The sequence below is a fragment of the Oncorhynchus nerka genome, unplaced genomic scaffold, assembly GCF_034236695.1.
Source record: "Oncorhynchus nerka isolate Pitt River unplaced genomic scaffold, Oner_Uvic_2.0 unplaced_scaffold_1173, whole genome shotgun sequence".
Lineage (NCBI taxonomy): Eukaryota > Metazoa > Chordata > Actinopteri > Salmoniformes > Salmonidae > Oncorhynchus > Oncorhynchus nerka.
The window spans coordinates 68,073-90,380 of NW_027040159.1; the positions used below are offsets into that span (position 1 = coordinate 68,073).

General features: G+C 43.4%; 1 protein-coding gene and 1 long non-coding RNA gene across 3 annotated transcripts; both read left to right on the forward strand.

Annotated features, from left to right (window-relative positions):
• Positions 1-3,933: 3,933 nt before the first annotated feature.
• LOC135569253 (uncharacterized) lies at positions 3,934-12,805 on the forward strand. 2 transcript variants are annotated; one of them, XR_010462843.1, is made up of 3 exons: positions 3,934-4,048; positions 9,435-9,578; positions 11,051-11,615. It is a non-coding gene; the product is annotated as an uncharacterized LOC135569253 (long non-coding RNA). The 2 variants fall into 2 exon arrangements; XR_010462842.1 differs by lacking the exon at positions 11,051-11,615 and adding an exon at positions 12,757-12,805 and having other exon boundaries at positions 3,935-4,048.
• Positions 12,806-13,959: 1,154 nt separating this feature from the next.
• On the forward strand, positions 13,960-19,016 carry LOC135569254 (NLR family CARD domain-containing protein 3-like). Its single transcript, XM_065016031.1, has 5 exons — positions 13,960-15,739; positions 16,341-16,514; positions 16,915-17,088; positions 17,537-17,583; positions 18,070-19,016. The coding sequence occupies exons 1-5, from the start codon at positions 14,385-14,387 to the stop codon at positions 18,603-18,605; spliced, it is 2,286 nt and encodes a 761-aa protein (XP_064872103.1). The 5' UTR covers positions 13,960-14,384; the 3' UTR covers positions 18,606-19,016.
• Positions 19,017-22,308: the final 3,292 nt, after the last annotated feature.

The following is a 22,308-nucleotide window of genomic DNA, read 5'->3' on the forward strand; positions in this document are numbered from 1 at the left end:
AACACCTTTATTTAACCAGGTAGGCTAGTTGAGAACAACTGCGACCTGGCCAAGATAAAGCATAGCAGGACACATATAACAACACAGAGTTACATGGAATGAACCAACATACAAGCAATAATACAGTAGATCTATATACAGCATGTGTAAATGAGGCAGGATGAGAGAGGTAATACATACAGTAGATCTATATACAGCATGTGTAAATGAGGCAGGATAAGAGAGGTAATAAATACAGTAGATCTATATACAGCATGTGTAAATGAGGCAGGATAAGAGAAGTAATAAATACAGTAGATCTATATACAGCATGTGCAAATGAGGCAGGATGAGAGAGGTAATAAATACAGTAGATCTATATACAGCATGTGTAAATGAGGCAGGATAAGAGAGGTAATAAATACAGTAGATCTATATACAGCATGTGTAAATGAGGCAGGATAAGAGAGGTAATAAATACAGTAGATCTATATACAGCATGTGCAAATGAGGCAGGATGAGAGAGGTAATAAATACAGTAGATCTATATACAGCATGTGTAAATGAGGCAGGATGAGAGAGGTAATAAATACTGTACATACCTTTATTTTATGTCCTCGGCTACTTGGCTAAAAAGCTTGGTTCGCAACGTTCGCTAGTTAACTATTAAACATTAGCCGTCTACATCTAGCTACATATTGAACTTCCATCCTCTCAGGTCAGGGGCGCAATGTATGAATTAATGATTAGTTCAGAATCAGCTTTATAATCATTAGCCAGTATGGAGAATTAAGTAAAACCACAAGTCCAAATTCCTATCTCCATCTCCGTGCCTCACAAAGACGGGCACTTATTGGTAGATGGGAAAAACAAAAGCAGACATTGAATATGATTTTGAGCCTGGTGAAGTTATTATTAATTACACTTTGGATGGTGAATCAATACACCCAGTCACTACAAAGATACAGGCGTCTTCCTAACTTAGTTGCCGGAGAGGAAGGAAACCTCTCATTGATTTCAGCATGAGGCCAATGGTGACTTAAAAACAGTTACAGAGTTTAATGGCTGTGATAGGAGAACACTGAGGATGGATCAACAACAGTATAGTTACTCTTCAATACTAACCTAACTGACAGAGTATAATGGCTGTGATAGGAGAACACTGAGGATGGATCAACTAAATTATAGTTACTCCTCAATACTAACCTAACTGACAGAGTTTAATGGCTGTGATAGGAGAACACTGAGGATGGATCAACAACAATATAGTTACTCCACAATACTAACCTAACTGACAGAGTTTAATGGCTGTGATAGGAGAACACTGAGGATGGATCAACAACATTATAGTTACTCCTCAATACTAACCTAACTGACAGAGTTTAATGGCTGTGATAGGAGAACACTGAGGATGGATCAACAACAGTATAGTTACTCCTCAATACTAACCTCACTGACAGAGTTTAATGGCTGTGATAGGAGAACACTGAGGATGGGACAACTACATTATAGTTACTCCTCAATAATAACCTCATTGTCAGAGTGAAAAGAAGGAAGCCGGTGGCAAAGCAGTTCACTTTTTGTCCTGAATACAAAGTGTTATGTTTGGGGCAAATCCAATACAACCCCTTACTGACTGCCATTCTCCATATGTTCAAGCATAGTGGTGGCTGCATCATTTACATTTACATTGTAGTCATTCAGCAGACGCTCTGATGCAGAGGTGAGTCATTTAGCAGACGCTCTGATGCAGAGGTGAGTCATTTAGCAGACGCTCTGATCCAGTAGTGAGTCATTTAGCAGACGCTCTGATCCAGTAGTGAGCTGTTCTGATCCAGTAGTGAGTCATTTAGCAGACGCTCTGATCCAGTAGTGAGTCATTTAGCAGACGCTCTGATGCAGAGGTGAGTCATTTAGCAGACGCTCTGATGCAGAGGTGAGTCATTTAGCAGACGCTCTGATCCAGTAGTGAGTCATTTAGCAGACGGTCTGATCCAGTAGTGAGTCATTTAGCAGATGCTCTGATCCAGTAGTGAGTCATTTAGCAGACGCTCTGATCCAGTAGTGAGTCATTTAGCAGACGCTCTGATCCAGTAGTGAGTCATTTAGCAGACGCTCTGATCCAGTAGTGAGTCATTTAGCAGTAGTGAGTCATTTAGCAGACGCTCTGATCAGTAGTGAGTCATTTAGCAGACGCTCTGATCCAGTAGTGAGTCATTTAGCAGACGCTCTGATCCAGTAGTGAGTCATTTAGCAGACGCTCTGATCCAGTAGTGAGTCATTTAGCAGACGCTCTGATCCAGTAGTGAGTCATTTAGCAGACGCTCTGATCCAGTAGTGAGTCATTTAGCAGACGCTCTGATCCAGTAGTGAGTCATTTAGCAGACGCTCTGATCCAGTAGTGAGTCATTTAGCAGACGCTCTGATCCAGTAGTGAGTCATTTAGCAGACGCTCTGATCCAGTAGTGAGTCATTTAGCAGACGCTCTGATCCAGTAGTGAGTCATTTAGCAGACGCTCTGATCCAGTAGTGAGTCATTTAGCAGACGCTCTGATCCAGTAATGAGTCATATAGCAGACGCTCTGATCCAGTAGTGAGTCATTTAGCAGGCGCTCTGATTCAGTAATGAGTCATTTAGCAGACGCTCTGATGCAGTAGTGAGTCATTTAGCAGATGCTCTGATGCAGTAGTGAATCATTTAGCAGACGGTCTGATCCAGTAGTGAGTCATTTAGCAGATGCTCTGATCCAGTAGTGAATCATTTAGCAGACTCTCTGATCCAGTAGTGAATCATTTAGCAGATGCTCTGATCCAGTAGTGAATCATTTAGCAGATGCTCTGATCCAGTAGTGAGTCATTTAGCAGATGCTCTGATCCAGTAGTGAGTCATTTAGCAGACTCTCTGATCCAGTAGTGAATCATTTAGCAGATGCTCTGATCGAGTAGTGAGTCATTTAGCAGACGGTCTGATCCAGTAGTGGGGGACCTGATCCTAGATCTTAACGAATCAGATTACATGGAGAGGGGGGACCTGATCCTAGATCATAACGAATCAGATTACATGGAGAGGGGGGACCTGATCCTAGATCATAATGAATCAGATTACATGGAGAGGGAGACCTGATCCTAGATTATAATGAATCAGATTACATGGAGAGGGAGACCTTATCCTAGATCATAATGAATCAGATTACATGAAGAGGGGGGACCTGATCCTAGATCATAATGAATCAGATTACATGGAGAGGGAGACCTGATCCTAGATCATAATGAATCAGATTACATGGAGAGGGCGGACCTGATCCTAGATCATAATGCATCAGATTACATGGAGAGGGAGACCTGATCCTAGATCATAATGAATCAGATTACATGGAGAGGGAGACCTGATCCTAGATCATAATGAATCAGATTACATGGAGAGGGAGGACCTGATCCTAGATAATAGTTAATTAAATTACATGGAGAGGAGGGACCTGATCCTAGATCATAATGAATCAGATTACATGGAGAGGGGACCTGATCCTAGATCATAATGAATCAGATTACATGGAGAGGGGACCTGATCCTAGATCATAATGAATCAGATTAAATGGAGAGGGGGGACCTGATCCTATATCATAATGAATCAGATTACATGGAGAGGGGGACCTGATCCTAGATCATAATGAATCAGATTACATGGAGAGGGGGGACCTGATCCTAGATCATAATGAATCAGATTAGATGGAGAGGGGGACCTGATCCAAGATCATAATGAATCAGATTACATGGAGAGAAGGAGACCTGATCCTAGATCATAATGAATCAGATTACATGGAGAGGGGACCTGATCCTAGAGCAACGCTCCTCCTCTGGGACACTGCCTGTATGAAACAGAACACATAGTTGTAAAGTCTAGATACAACAGGTGTTTACTGCCATCTAGTGGAAGATACCAATAAAACACTTTATTATCAGGGTGGGGAGATGGCTGAGCTGAAACTGAAAGTAAAGTTGTTCTTTTGTTCAGGATCCATTTTGAGACGACAGAGCAGAAAAGACTATATGGAGATTATTGAAAAATAAAGTAAGTATTTCTGAACAATAATCTATTCTAATGGACAGAGTACGTGAATGAATACCTAGAATGAGATATTACTAGTTAGTAGAACTGCTACTTGAGCTGAGTTGCTGACAGACAGCAGTTTTCAAAGTGTAAACTAATCAGTAGGCCGACATGTTATCAGTAACACGTCTGGTAAAGATGGTGGAAGAGCTTTTCAATTATATGGTTTTATGTTTATCTCAGGGTTCTCCATCCTTTTGTTCTTACCAGCACTTACACACCTGATTCAACTAATCATCAAATATTTTAAAATAATTTAATATTCGAGGCATACAAATGAACATTCTCAAATTAAAACCTTTTTGGTTTGTAGGACTGCTTACAATTATTAAAGTCCTACAGTAACTCACATCTTGGAAAAAAAAAACACAGCTAAACTTGGTTTTGAGTAAATTATATGTTTATCAAAAAGAATGTAAGAGAGATGTCTTGAAGAAACGCGTCTGGGTTTAGAACTCAGTGTCTCAGTGCCCTGCGACAGTGGGAGGTTTGTTTTGCATGGCCCGGTGCTACAGGTGAGTGGACATATAATTTATGGACCAATGGAATGGTCTAAAATGCTTAAACTCTGCTCCCCCGGGGAGCCGGGCAATGCAAAACTAATTCCCCCAGTGATTGTTACTTTATTTCCTGATATGAAATGGAAAGTAATTTTGTAGCTGACGCAGTTCCAGAATGTCTGTTGAAACTGTGTCTCATATGGAACGTTAGAACAGTGGTGGAAACAGAACTCAGTTCCAGAATGTCTGTTGAAACTGTGTCTCATATGGAACGTTAGAACAGTGGTGGAAACAGAACTCAGTTCCAGAATGTCTGTTGAAACTGTGTCTCATATGGAACGTTAGAACAGTGGTGGAAACAGAACTCAGTTCTCAAACTGGAGTAAAAGTAAAGATTCCTTAATAGAAAATGACTCAAGTAAAAGTGAAAGTCACCCAGTAAAATACTACTTCAGGAAAAGTCTAGAAGTATTTGGTTTTAAATATAATTAAATATCAAAAGTAAAAGTAAAAGTTGTAATAATTGAAAACTCCATATATTAAGAAAACCAGACTGCACAATGTTCTTGTTATTTTAATTTATGGATAGCCAGGGTCACACTCCAACACTCAGACACCATTTAAAAACAAAGCATTTGTGTTTAGTGAGTCCTCCAGATCAGAGGCATTAGGGATGACCAGCGATGTTCTGTTGATAATTGTGCAAATTGGACAATTTTCTGTCCTGCTAAGCATTCAAAATGTAATGAGTACCTTTGGCTGTCAGGGAAAATGTACGGAGTAAAAAGTACATCATTCTATTTATGAATGTAGTGAAGTGAAAGTAAAAGTTGTTCAAAAATATAAATAGTAAAGTAAAGGACAGATACCCACAAAAACTACTGAAGTAGTACTTTAAAGTATTTTACTGAAGTACTTTACACCACTGCATTAGAAGACAGATAAATGTGTTGATTTGAAGGAAATTCTATTCTACTGTATCTTAGTCGATGCATTACTCATCTCATATGTATATACAGTAATCTATTCTACTGTATCTTAGTCTATGCATTACTCATCTCATATGTATATACTGTATTCTATTCTACTGTATCTTAGTCTATGTATTACTCATCTCATATGTATATACTGTATTCTATACTATTCTACTGTATCTTAGTCTATGCATTACTCATCTCATATGTATATACTCTATTATATTCTACTGTATCTTAGTCTATGCATTACTCATCTCATATGTATATACTGTATTCTATTCTACTGTATCTTAGTCTATGTATTACTCATCTCATATGTATATACTGTAATCTATTCTATTCTACTGTATCTTAGTCTATGCATTACTCATCTCATATGTATATAGTGTATTCTATTCTACTGTATCTTAGTCTATGTATTACTCATCTCATATGTATATACTCTATTCTATTCTACTGTATCTTAGTCTATGCATTACTCATCTCATATGTATATACTGTATTCTATTCTACTGTATCTTAGTCTATGTATTACTCATCTCATATGTATATACTGTATTCTATTCTACTGTATCTTAGTCTATGTATTACTCATCTCATATGTATATACTGTATTCTATACTATTCTACTGTATTTTAGTCTATGCATTACTCATCTAATATGTATATACTGTATTCTATACTATTCTACTGTATTTTAGTCTATGCATTACTCATCTCATATGTATATACTGTATTCTATACTATTCTACTGTATTTTAGTCTATGCATTACTCATCTCATATGTATATACTGTATTCTATACTATTCTACTGTATCTCAGTCTATGTATTACTCATCTCATATGTATATACTGTATTCTATACTATTCTACTGTATCTTAGTCTATGCATTACTCATCTCATATGTATATACTGTATTCTATACTATTCTACTGTATCTCAGTCTATGCCGCTCTGACATTGTGACCAATAACATTTGATTTGATTTAGATTAGGTGATATACACTACATGACCAAAAGTATGTGGACACTTGCTAGTCGAACATCTCATTCCAAAATCATAGGCATTCCTATGGAGTTGGTCAGCCCTTTGCTGCTATAACAGCCTCCACTCTTCTGGGTTTGCTTTCCACTAGATGTTGGAACATTGCTGCGGGGACTTGCTTCCGTTCAGCCACAAGAGCATTAGGGAGGTCGGGCACTGATGTTGGGTGATTAGGCCTGGCTCGCAGTCGGCATTCCAATTCATCCCAAAGGTGTTCAATGGAGTTGAGGTCAGGGCTCTGTGCAGGCCAGTCAAGTTCTTCCACACCGATCTCGACAAGCCATTACTGTATGGACCTCGCTTTGTGCACGGGGATATTGTCATGCTGAAACTGGAAAGGGCCTTCCCCAAACTGCCCAAGACAATTTTCCTCCGCCACCAAACTTTACAGTTGGCACAATGCATTCGGACAGGAAGCGTTTTCCTGGCATCCACCAAACCCAGATTCAACTGCTCCAGAGTCCAATGGCAGCGAGCTCTACACCACTCAAGCCAATGCTTGGCATTGCACAAGGTGATCTTGTGTGCGGCTGCTTGGCCATGGAAATCCATTTCATGAAGCTCCCGATGAACAGTTATTTTGCTGACATTGCAGTTTGGAACTCGGTAGTGAGTATTGCAACCGAGGACAGATCATTTTTATGTGCTTCCACACTTGGCGAGCCAGTCCTCTGAGCTTGAGTGGCCTACCACTTCACTGTTGAGCCGTTGTTGCTCCGAGATGTTTCTACTTCACAATAATAGCACTTACAGTTGACCGGGGCAGCTCTAGCAGGGCAGATATTTGACAAACTGGCATTTTTACATTTACATTTAAGTCATTTAGCAGACGCTCTTATCCAGAGCGACTTACAAATTGGTGCTTTCACCTTATGACATCCAGTGGAACAGCCACTTTACAATAGTGCATCTAGGTCTTTTAAGGGGGGGGAGGGAGGGGATGTTGGAAAGGTGGCATCCTATGACGGTGCCACGTTGAAAGGCACTGAGATCTTCAGTTAGGTCATTCTACTGCCAATGTTTGTTTATGGAGATTGCATGGCTGGCTGTCCGACTTTATACACCTGTCAGCAACAGGTGTGGCTGAAATAGAATCCACTAATTTGAAGGGGTGTCCACATATGTTTGCATATACAGTGTAGATTCTCTGTCCTGCTACTGGTAGGACTATAACATTATGTGAACTGATCTGAACAGGTTTAGGCTGGTCATCGATGACATGTAGGCTATATCTGAGGTATAGACTTTCATCTGCATATCACTAACAAACTGCTAGTATACATTATAACCTAGTCTACTTTACATAATATAAAATCTCTCACTTGTTGCAAAAAACCTTTCTGAATGGATCAATCAAATCAAATCGAATTTATTTATATAGCCCTTCGTACATCAGCTGATATCTCAAAGTGCTGTACAGAAACCCAGCCTAAAACCTCAAACAGCAAGCAATGCAGGTGTAGAAGCACGGTGGCTAGGAAAAACTCCCTAGAAAGGCCAAAACCTAGGAAGAAACCTAGAGAGGAACCAGGCTATGTGGGGTGGCCAGTCCTCTTCTGGCTGTGCCGGGTGGAGATTATAACAGAACATGGCCAAGATGTTCAAATGTTCATAAATGACCAGCATGGTCGAATAATAATAAGGCAGAACAGTTGAAACTGGAGCAGCAGCACAGTCAGGTGGACTGGGGACAGCAAGGAGTCATCATGTCAGGTAGTCCTGGGGCATGGTCCTAGGGCTCAGGTCCTCAGAGAGAGAGAAAGAAAGAGAGAATTAGAGAGAGCATATGTGGGGTGGCCAGTCCTCTTCTGGCTGTGCCGGGTGGAGATTATAACAGAACATGGCCAAGAGGTTCAAATGTTCATAAATGACCAGTATGGTTGAATAATAACAAGGCAGAACAGTTTAAACTGAAATCAATCATTTCCCCCCTCAGATCAATAATGTCCGTTTTAGCCCTTCTGTCTACATTCTCAAATTAGTTTAAAAAATAACAGATTGAAAGACAATAAATATCCGCAGCCCGTCTGGTGTTCAACCTTCCCAAGTTCTCTCACGTCACCCCGCTCCTCCGCTCTCTCCACTGGCTTCCAGTTGAAGCTCGCATCCGCTACAAGACCATGGTGCTTGCCTACGGAGCTGTGAGGGGAACGGCACCTCAGTACCTCCAGGCTCTGATCAGGCCCTACACCCAAGCAAGGGCACTGCGTTCATCCACCTCTGGCCTGCTCGCCTCCCTACCACTGAGGAAGTACAGTTCCCGCTCAGCCCAGTCAAAACTGTTCGCTGCTCTGGCCCCCCAATGGTGGAACAAACTCCCTCACGACGCCAGGATAGCGGAGTCAATCACCACCTTCCGGAGACACCTGAAACCCCACCTCTTTCAGGAATACCTAGGATAGGATAAAGTAATCCTTCTCACCCCCCCCTTAAAAGACCTAGATGCACTATTGTAAAGTGGCTGTTCCACTGGATGTCATAAGGTGAAAGCACCAATTTGTAAGTCGCTCTGGATAAGAGCGTCTGCTAAATGACTTAAATGTAAATATCCTACTGTTACTGAATACAAATAAGTGTGAGACATGGCCTTGTGTTGCTGCACTGTCTAGAACTACCTTAACAAACAGTGACTTATTATTATTATTGACAGTTACCATGGAGATGAAATATCACAACTACATGGTCATGTGATGCATTAAATCACCTGACTGTTTCTATGTCTGTTAGTAAATGTTTTATTTTTCAAAGAGATAATGAATACATGAGAACAATAATTAGTTGTCACTGTGTTAATCACAACCAACATGCTGGATCTCTGTTTAGGGGTCAGTGCTCTAAAATGAGTCTCTCTGGGGAGAGAGAGGAGGGGGGCCCTGCCTCTAAAATGAGTCTCTCCGGGAAGAGAGAGGAGGGGGGCCCTGCCTCTAAAATTCATCTCTCTGAGGGACATGACACCAAAGATAAGAGGTAAGATGATAATTTAATGAATAATTTATAAAGTTTATTTCCAAAATAAATAGCTATCTTAAGATGAATGCACTTACTGTAAATCACTCTGGATAAGAGCATCTGCTAAATCAGGAGTTCTCAATCCGGGGTCTGTGGAGGTACTGCAGGGGTTCTCAATCCGGGGTCTGTTGAGGTACTGCAGGGGTTCTCAATCCGGGGTCTGTGGAGGTACTGCAGGGGTTCTCAATCCGGGGTCTGTGGAGGTACTGCAGGGGTTCTCAATCCGGGGTCTGTGGAGGTACTGCAGGGGTTCTCAATCCGGGGTCTGTGGAGGTACTGCAGGGGTTCTCAATCTGGGGTCTGTGGAGGTACTGCAGGGGTTCTCAATCCGGGGTCTGTGGAGGTACTGCAGGGGTTCTCAATCCGGGGTCTGTGGAGGTACTGCAGGGGTTCTCAATCCGGGGTCTGTGGAGGTACTGCAGGGGTTCTCAATCCGGGGTCTGTGGAGGTACTGCAGGGGTTCTCAATCCGGGGTCTGTGGAGGTACTGCAGGGGTTCTCAATCCGGGGTCTGTGGAGGTACTGCAGGGGTTCTCAATCAGGGGTCTGGGGAGGTACTGCAGGGGTTCTCAATCCGGGGTCTGTGGAGGTACTGCAGGGGTTCTCAATCCGGGGTCTGTGGAGGTACTGCAGGGGTTCTCAATCCGGGGTCTGTTGAGGTACTGCAGGGGTTCTCAATCCGGGGTCTGTGGAGGTACTGCAGGGGTTCTCAATCCGGGGTCTGTGGAGGTACTGCAGGGGTTCTCAATCCGGGGTCTGTGGAGGTACTGCAGGGCTTCTCAATCCGGGGTCTGGGGAGGTACTGCAGGGGTTCCGCGGCACCCTGACTGTACTCGTTGCAATGTAAGACATTTGATAGGATTTTTACATGACAAAACCACTTTGCCTACTCTTAATTATTGCCTAATATAATGGAATGCATGTTTTTTTAACCAATTGTGATGGTTGTTACCAGCAGAATATTGACAATATAACCGTTATATCAACACTCTCTTCACACCCGTTTAACAACTCTAAATATCTTTGGCATAGTAGGCATCAAGTCCCTTGCCAATAATGTTGCCTACAATGTTCATTTTCATTGAACACATATTACACCCCAGATACCTTCAATTGCCCAATTTATATCCATCCCCAATTTAGGAGTATTTTTTAACAATATGATGTTGCGCTCCAAAGAGAGAACTTGAAATAACATGATGTAGATAATTAAATCATCAAAAGAAAAACGTGTTTAGAAAATAATGTTCCTTATAGAGCCAAAAAGGCTTCTATCACTTCCTTAAAATATGAAATCAATAAAAGTTATATATATTTTTGGGTTCAGTGAAGAAGAACCTCTAGAGTTCTGATCAACAAAAGGTTCATGTTTTGAGGATGTGAACCCAGCAGCCATCCAGTGGTCAGATCAATTCCACCTGTTTTTTCCAGCGCCCGGCCCGGGATTTGAACCAGCCACCCTTTTGGTCACAGCTCCAACTCCAACCTGAGTTAATCTTCAGAAATAAGCATGAGTTAATCTGCCAAAATGAAGACAAAATGCTCTGCAGACATACATGGTATCACTTGTTATGCATAATTATCATACATAACTCATCGCCAAAAGCACAAGACATACTGTTGCATGTTGGTCTATATTATTTATGGGTTGATCACATAGAAATATAAAACATTCTTTTAACTACTACAATGCAATTACATGTGGAGCAGGAACCACTGACTCACTGCATTATTCTATAGTATTATCAAGACACCTGCTGTTAACTCTTAACTACTTAGGACAGCTCACGAGGTGTCCTAAATATCTACTGACTAGGTGGGTAGGTAATTTAGGCAATGGGTAGGTAACTAGGTCATTTATACCCATAAGTGTAAAATGTCTTTATTCTCAGCACTTATACGACCAATTTTCTACTCAGACACTTTGGCCATATGGACCCAGATCTCAACATATTGTCATAAAAAAACTGAATGTTTGATCTCAAAATGTTGTTATAATTTTAAAAAATGTTTGTTAAACATAATAATAAAAAATGAATATTACTAATGTAACCCACTGTAAAGACTGGGTTTAGGTTATTGTGTTGCACTGCTCATGTCCGCAGTTCTGGAACTGTCCGCGTCCCCGTACAGAACTGTCCGCGTCCACGTTCGGTGTGGATATTGTCCGGTTACGCGCAGAGTGGACTGAGGTGATCTTGGGGAATAACGACGGAGTTTGTTACAGTGTTGAGACACCGAAGTTTATTGTTCAATTTGCTTTTTTCTTTACGGTGAGGGACATTATGAGTGTAGCCAGATCCTTTTCACTCTCTATCCTTGTTTCATTTTGTGGTTCACCGGATTCATCATCGAGACGAGGGACAGACAGACCTGCTAGAAGTCGGTACAGCTCGGTAAACTAAGCTAACCAGCAGCATCCTAGTTATCCTAGCTAGTCGGTACAGCTCGGTAAGCTAGCTAGCTACTCTACCAGCAGCATCCTAGTTATCCTAGCTAGTCAGTACAGCTCGGTAACTAGCATCTACTCTACCAGCAGCATCCTAGTTATCCTAGCTAGTCGGTTACCACAGCTCTAGTAAGCTGTAAGCTTGCTACTCTACCAGCAGCATCCTAGTTACCATAGCTACCACTACATCATCACCGTTGCTCCCCGTTTGTTTCTTTAGTGTTTAAACCTCTGTGTCCAAGGACCGAACTTTAGTGTTTTTTGAATATTATTTTCAGGGCGCCTCAATAGCAGGTATTGAACCCGGGTAAATAATCACTAGTCAGAACTTCAACCTCAGTATACATTCATTATAAAAATCATCTTAATATCTGATATTGTGAGTAAACAACCTCGAGAGTGCGTCTTCCAGCCCTCCAATAAATGACATCATTCAACCCTCCCGGTTAGTAAATTTACCTCAACATGCCCCCGGAGAAGGCAGAGTAACGACACCAGCCTTTTAGCGGGGCTGACAGACTGACTACAACGCTCGCGTCGATAAATTAATTTCGTTTTTAAAAATGACACACTGCTCGCGCTTAACTAACGTCTAGAAGTCAGTTATATTTGTGAAACTCTTCTTATGTTTCCCCATCTGAGCTCAGAGTAGATGAGAGATGTAATGTTTGTCTCTGTTGTGTTGAAGACCAATCAAGCAGGAGAGACCAGCCTCCCTGTTCCCAGCTGTGTGTCCATGAAGAGTGACCTGGTCTATGATCTACCTATAAGTTTAGAGAGGGAGACTTTTCTACTGAACAAAGGTAAGAAGAACTCATGGGTCCTGGTCAGTGAGTTAAACAACACTGTCTCTAGTCATTTCTCCTCTCCCATTTTCCCATTTATTGTTGTTGTTTTCATAATCCATAGGCTAATCATTTTGTCCATTCTCATAGTCCTAAAACAATATTAAACAAACACAACATTCCCTCACTGTGTGTGTGTGTGTGTGTGTGTGTGTGTGTGTGTGTGTGTGTGTGTGTGTGTGTGTGTGTGTGTGTGTGTACTCCCTGGATGAGGAGATGTAATCTAATGTTTTGTCCACAGAAACCAACAGGAGAGATCAGAGTCAGAGATTCTCAGTGGTCAGTCTTCCCAGAGTCATCAAACAGACCTGGCCTCCATATTCAGTGTATGTGGTCCTGTTATGTACATTTGTTTTTGTTTACCTCAAGTAAAGTTGATCTGTCAATCATTCATTAATGTGTTAATGAGAAAGCATTTATTCTCTTGCTTAACTTATTTACTTGATTTATTCAGATGCTTGAAGATAAAATTATGACATTTGTGAAGAACGAGCTGAAGATGTTCAAGAGGATTCTTAGTCCAGAACTCCCAGAAGGCTTTGAGAGTCAGAAGCAGGATAAGGAAGTGGTGGATGCTGAAGATGAGCAGCAGGAGAGCAGTGCCAGAGAGGGGCTCTGAAGATCACACTGCACATCCTGAGGAAAATGAACCAGAAGGAGCTTGCTGACACACTGGAGAAATGTAAGATCTGTCTGCCTCATGTTGAATGCTGTTTTATAACATTTAAAAGCTGTAGCTAAAGTACAGCTAAAGTAGCTGTGTAACTCAATGATATTGTAGCAGCCTTATTAACACAACACCTAGTGACCTCATCAAGTAGCAGCAGGGATGTGTTGTGGTGATTCATTTAGAGAGAGAACATTAATAATACCATCAATAATACCAATAATAATATAATCAGTCACACCAGTCTGTAATGCATTATGAAAACATTTACACATTTATACAGTCAGTTAAGAGAATACATTATTATAATGTACAACTTTATAACAGTCCTACAATACTGTAGACATTAAAACAGACGTAATATTAATATCCTCTGTGTTATTTCTAGATTCAGATGAGCTTGCTGTGATTTGCCAACGTGAACTCAAATCTAATCTAAAGAAGAAGTTTCAATGTGTATTTGAGGGGATCGCTAAACAAGGAAACCCAACACTTCTCAATAAGATCTACACAGAGCTCTACATCACAGAGGGTGGAACAGGAGAGGTCAATAATGAACATGAGCTGAGACAGATTGAGACAACAACCAGGAAACAAGCAAGACCAGAGACTCCAATCAAATGTAACGACATCTTCAAACCCTTAACTGGACAAGACAAACCTATCAGAACTGTGCTGACAAAGGGAGTCGCTGGCATTGGAAAAACAGTCTCTGTGCAGAAGTTCATTCTGGACTGGGCTGAAGGAAAAGCAAATCAGGATGTCCAATTTGTATTTTCATTCCCTTTTCGGGAGCTGAATTTGATGAAAGGGGACAAACACACTTTCATTGAACTTCTTAATCACTTCTCAATGGAAACCAAACAATCAAGAATCTCCAACTACGACAAGTACAAAGTTCTGTTCATCTTTGATGGTCTGGATGAGTGCCGACTGCCCCTAGACTTCCAGAAGAACAAGATCTGTTGGGACGTCACAGAGTCAACCTCAGTGGATGTTCTGCTGACAAATCTCATCAGGGGAAATCTGCTTCCCTCTGCTCTCCTCTGGATAACTACCCGACCTGCAGCAGCCAATAAGATCCCTTCATGGTGTGTTGACCAGGTGACAGAGGTACGAGGGTTCAATGACCCACAGAAGGAGGAGTACTTCAGGAAGAGATTCAGTGATGAGGACCTGGCCAGCAGAATCATCTCACACATAAAGACATCAAGGAGCCTCCACATCATGTGCCACATTCCAGTCTTCTGTTGGATTTCTGCAACAGTCCTTGAACACATGCTGAAACATAAGAGAGAAGAGATGCCCAAGACTCTGACTGAGATGTACACACACCTTGTGGAGTTTCATACCAAACAGAAGAATGAAAAGTATCTTGGGAAAGAAGAGACAGGTCCACACTGGAATAAAGAGAGCATTCTGTCACTGGGAAAACTGGCTTTTCAACAGCTTGTGAAAGGCAATCTGATTTTCTATGAAGAAGACCTGAAAGAGTCTGGCATTGATGTTAATGAAGCCTCAGTGTACTCAGGATTGTGCACACAGCTCTTTAAAGAGGAATGTGTGCTGTACCAGGACAAGGTGTACTGCTTTGTTCATCTGAGCATTCAGGAGTTTCTGGCTGCTGTATATGTGTTCCTCTCATTCATCAACAACAATGAGAATCTAATGGACAAACTGCAAACAAACGACGAGCCTGAAGTTACTTTCTACAAGAGTGCTGTGGATAAAGCCTTACAAAGTGAGACGGGAAACCTGGACCTTTTCCTCCGCTTCCTTCTGGGCCTCTCACTGGAGTCCAATCAGAAACACTTACGAGGTCTACTGACAAAGACAAGAAGCAGCTCACAGAGCCATGAAGAAACAGTCGAGTACATCAAGGAGAAGATCGGGGAGGATCTCTCTCCAGAGAGGAGCATCAATCTGTTCCACTGTCTGAATGAACTGAATGACCATTCTCTAGTGGAGGAGATCCAAAGATACCTGAGATCAGGAAGTCTCTCTAGACCCAAACTGTCACCTGCACAGTGGTCAGCTCTGGTCTTTGTGTTGCTGACTTCAGAAAAGGAGCTGGATGTGTTTGACCTGAAGAAATACTCCAGATCAGAGGAAGGTCTTCTGAGGCTGCTGCCAGTGGTCAAAGCCTCCAGAGCTGTTCTGTGAGTAAATAAAATGACATATAAGAACTAATCATCAGGAAGAAATATTCAGTTTAGAGAAAAATATGTATTATAATATGTATATAATATTACATTGAAAAACATATTGAATAAATTCATTGATGTTCACATTAGTATAACAATATGACCATACAATTCTAGGAGATGGAAGATGAATCTATATGTTGTTTCGGATAATTAACCAAATGCATCTGCCATTGTCCTTCTACACTACTGGTGTTAAATTAGCAGTGTGTTTGTGAAGTTATTTTATTATTTTTTTTTACCTTTATTTAACTAACAAGTCAGTTAAGAACAAATTCTTATTTTCAATGATGGCCTAGGAACAGTGTAAACTGCCTGTTCAGGGGTAGAACGACAGATTTGTACCTTGTCAGCTCGGGGGTTTGAACTTGCATCCTTCCGGTTCCTAGTCCAACGCTCTAACCACTAGGCTACACTGCCGCCCCTGTCACGCCCTGGTCTTAGTATTTTGTGTTGTCTTTATTTATTTGGTCAGGCCAGGGTGTGACATGGGTTTATTATGTGGTGTCTATATTTATCTATATTTACTGCCGCCTCATGATGATCTCTTTGTCAGGCTGTCATTCTGTGGACTCACAGAGGAAGGCTGTGCTTCTCTGGTCTCAACTCTGGAGTCAAACCCCTCACACCTGAGAGAGCTGGATCTGAGTAACAATGACCTGAAGGATTCAGGAGTGAAGCTGCTCTCTGCTGGACTGGGGAATCCCCACTGTAAACTGGAGACTCTGAGGTCAGTATTCCTGTAGTTGGTCAACAAGTGATAACTGTTCACCAGATCCACATGTGTTTACCAGACACACATAGTCCACACCATATGTGTTTGGACAGTGAAGCTTACAGTTTTAAATGTGGTGCTTTGCTAAATCTGATTCCTCACTGTCTGTCTTCTGACTGATACTGCTTTTTAAACTGGTCTGGTCAGTCTACTATAATATTTGTACTATACATGTTTCTATCTGCAGGCAATACTTTGATCATTTGTCATTTTTTATGATGATACACTATTTTATGAATATATATGGAAGGTTTCAGGACACTGATATATCTGAATATGTTGAAAAAATATACTGCCACTATTTTCACCACCAAAGAATAGCAGTGTGATTTTAATATGATTTGACTCTTTGCAGGCTGTCAGGCTGTCTAGTCACAGAGGAAGGCTGTGCTTCTCTGGTCTCAGCTCTGAGGTCAAACCCCTCACACCTGAGAGAGCTGGACCTGAGCTACAATCACCCAGGAGACTCAGGAGTCAGACTGCTCTCTGCTGGACTGGAGGATCCACACTGCAGACTGGAGAAACTCAAGTATGTAGAGGGTTTATGTCAATGTTCATATCAGACATGTTGGACTTATCAGGCTAGTTAAGACAAACATTCTGACCACCACTTGGACAAAGTTATATGCTGACCGTGTGTGTGTGTGTGTGTGTCCAATGTGAAACACACACTGGACATATACACACACACGCGCACTGGACACAAATACACACACTGGACACACAAACACTGGACACACACACACACACACTGGACACACACACACACACACACTGGACACACACACACACATACTGGAACCACACACACACACACTGGTCACACACACACAAACATTCTTGCCAACGCTTGACAGTGTGTGTGTGTGTGTCCAGTGTTTGTGTGTGTGTGTGTGTGTGTCCAGTGTTTGTGTGTGTGTGTGTGTGTTCAGGTGTATCCCTCAATGACTGTCTGTTCTTTCTGCATACCGCTACAGTGTGGAACATGGTGGAGAGAACAGAATGAAACCTGGGCTTAGAAAATGTGAGTGTTGACTGCTGTGAAGAATATGACTAAGAATAAGTCTTAATTCAAGTTAAGTCAAAGTCAAAGACCACCATCATTACTTACTTGGTCATATTAAATATCAGCTGTAGTTCTACAGAATTAGAAATCAGGGACACCAAAGTTTACAAAGAGTTGCTTTGACGTGTGTGTGTGTGTGTGTGTGTGTGTGTGTGTGTGTGTGTGTCCAGAGTGTGTGTTTGTCCTGTGTGTGTGTGTGTGTGTGTGTGTGTGTGTGTGTGTCTGTGTGTGTGTGTGTGTGTGTGTAATTAATGTGAATAAAAATAAGTGTGTTTTATATTACCATACAGTATAACATATGATCATTCAACAAGTATCAAGTTACCTTAACTTCTCCTTTTGATACCTAGAAACATCTACATTAAATGAATTAGTGAAAAGTGAGTTAACATTCTAATGTGAATGATGATGATTTCTAATATTGTGTCTGGTTTCATCCATCAGATGTCTGTGATCTCACACTGGACCTAAACACAGTAAACAGACTCCTCTCTCTGTCTGAGGAGAACAGAAAGGTGACATGGAGGAGAGAGGAGCAGCCGTATCCTGATCACCCAGAGAGATTTGAGAACTGGGGACAGGTGCTGTGTAGAGAGGGTCTGACTGGGCGCTGTTACTGGGAGGTAGAGTGGAGTGGGAGAGAGGCTGGTATAGGAGTGACATATAAAGGAATCAACAGGAGAGGAAGGTTTAATGACTGTTGTCTTGGACACAATGACAAGTCCTGGAGTCTGTTCTGCTCTGACAACAGTTACACTGCCAGGCACAATAATAATCCCACTACCATAGACGTCCCCTCCTCCAGCTCCCACAGAGTAGGAGTGTATCTGGACTGGCCAGCCGGCACTCTGTCCTTCTATAGAGCCTCCTCTGACACACTGACCCACCTGATCACATTCACCTCCACATTCACTGAGCCCCTCTATCCAGGGTTTGGGTTTTTATTTTGGCGACTCAGTGTCCCTGAAATAATAACCTGACACACACACACAGGACACACACACACACACACACACACACAGGACACACACACACAGGACACACACACACAGGACACACACACACACTGGACACACACACACACTGGACACACACACACACTGGACACACACACACACTGGACACACACACACTGGACACACACACACACTGGACACACACACACACTGGACACACACACACACTGGACACACACACACACTGGACACACACACACACACTGGACACACACACACACAAGACACACACACACACTGGACACACACACACACACACACACACAGGACACACACTGGACACACACACACACTGGACACACACACACACTGGACACACACACACACTGGACACACACACACACAGGACACACACACACACACTGGACACACACACACACTGGACACACACACACACACTGGACACACACACACACTGGACACACACACACACACTGGACACACACACACACTGGACACACACACACACTCTGGACACACACACACACTCTGGACACACACACACACAACTGGACACACACACACACAGGACACACACACACACTGGACACACACACACACACACACACACACACAGGACACACACACACAGGACACACACACACACTGGACACACACACACACTGGACACACACACACTGGACACACACACACACTGGACACACACACACACACTGGACACACACACACACTGGACACACACACACACACACTGGACACACACACACACACTGGACACACACACACACACACTGGACACACACACACACACACTGGACACACACACACACACACTGGACACACACACACACACTGGACACACACACACACACTGGACACACACACACACACACACACACACTGGACACACACACACACTGGACACACACACACTGGACACACACACACACACACTGGACACACACACACATCTGGACACACACACACTGGACACACACACACACTGGACACACACACACTGGACAAACACACACTGGACACACACACACTCTGGACACACACACACACTCTGACACACACACACACACTGGACACACACACACTGGACACACACACACTCTGGACACACACACACTCTGGACACACACACACTCTGGACACACACACACACTGGACACACACACACACTGGACACACACACACACTCTGGACACACACACACACTGGACACACACACACTCTGGACACACACACACACACTCTGGACACACACACACAGACAAGACACACACACACACAGGACACACACACACACAGGACACACACACACACTGGACACACACACACTCTGGACACACACACACACACTGGACAAATACACACACACACACACACGGACAGGACACACACACACAGGACACACACACACTGGACACACACACACACACTGGACACACACACACACACTGGACACACACACACACTGGGGACACACACACACTGGACACACACACACACTGGACACACACACACTGGACAAACACACACACTCACACACACTGGACAAATACACACACACTGGACACAAACACACACACAGGACACACACACACACACACACACTGGACACACACACACACTGGACACACACACACTCTGGACACACACACACACACTGGACACACACACACACACTGGACACACACACACACTGGACACACACACACACTGGACACACACACACACTGGACACACACACACACTGGACACACACACACACAAGACACACACACACACAGGACACACACACACACTGGACACACACACACACACACACACACACACACACACAGGACACACACACACAGGACACACACACACACTGGACACACACACACACTGGACACACACACACACTGGACACACACACACACTGGACACACACACACACTGACACACACACACACACTGGACACACACACACACACTGGACACACACACACACACACTGGACACACACACACACACACTGGACACACACACACACACACACTGGACACACACACACACTGGACACACACACACACTGGACACACACACACACACACACTGGACACACACACACTCTGACACACACACACACACACTGGACACACACACACACACTGGACACACACACACACTGGACACACGCACACACACACTGGACACACACACACTCTGACACACACACACACACACTGACACACACACACTGGACACACACACTGGACACACACACTCTGGACACACACACACTGGACACACACACTGGACACACACACACACTGGACACACACACACACTCTGGACACACACACACAGACAAGACACACACACACAGACAGGACACACACACACAGACAGGACACACACACTGGACACACACACACACTGGACACACACACACTGGACACACACACACACACTGGACACACACACACACACACACTGGACACACAACACAGGACACACACACACTGGACACACACACACACACACACACACACACACACACTGGACACACACACACACTGGGACACACACACTCTGGACACACACACACACTGGACACACACACACTGGACAAACACACACACTCACACACACTGGACAACACACACACACACACACACACACACACAGGACACACACACACACTGGACACACACACTGGGGACACACACACTCTGGACACACACACACTGGACAAACACACACACACACACACTGGACAAACACACACACACACACACACACACACACTGACACACACACTCTGGACACACACACACACACTGGACACACACACTCTGGACACACACATTCACACACACACACACACACTCTGGACACACACACACACTGGACACACACACACTGGACACACACACACTCTGGACACACACACACACACATTCTGGACACACACACACTCTGGACACACACACTGGACAAACACACACTGGACACACACACACACTCTGGACACACACACACACTGGACACACACACACACAGGACACACACACACACAGGACACACACACACACAGGACACACACACACACTGGACACACACATACACAGGACACACACACACACTCTGGACACACACACACACAGGACACACACACACACAGGACACACACACACACAGGACACACACATACACAGGACACACACACACACTGGACACACACACACACTCTGGACACACACACACTCTGGACACACACACACACTGGACACACACACACACTGGACACACACACACACACTGGACACACACACACACTCTGGACACACACACACTGGACACACACACACTGGACACACACACACACACACTGGACACACACTCACACACACTGGACACACACTCACACTGGACACACACTCACACTGGACACACACACATTCTGACACACACACACTCGACACACTGGACACACACACTCTGGACACACACACACACTGGACACACACACACTCTGGACACACACACACACACACACTGGACACACACACACACACACACTGGACACACACACACACACACTGGACACACACACACACTGGACACACACACATTCTGGACACACACACACTCTGGACACACTGGACACACACACACACACACACACACACTCTGGACACACACACAC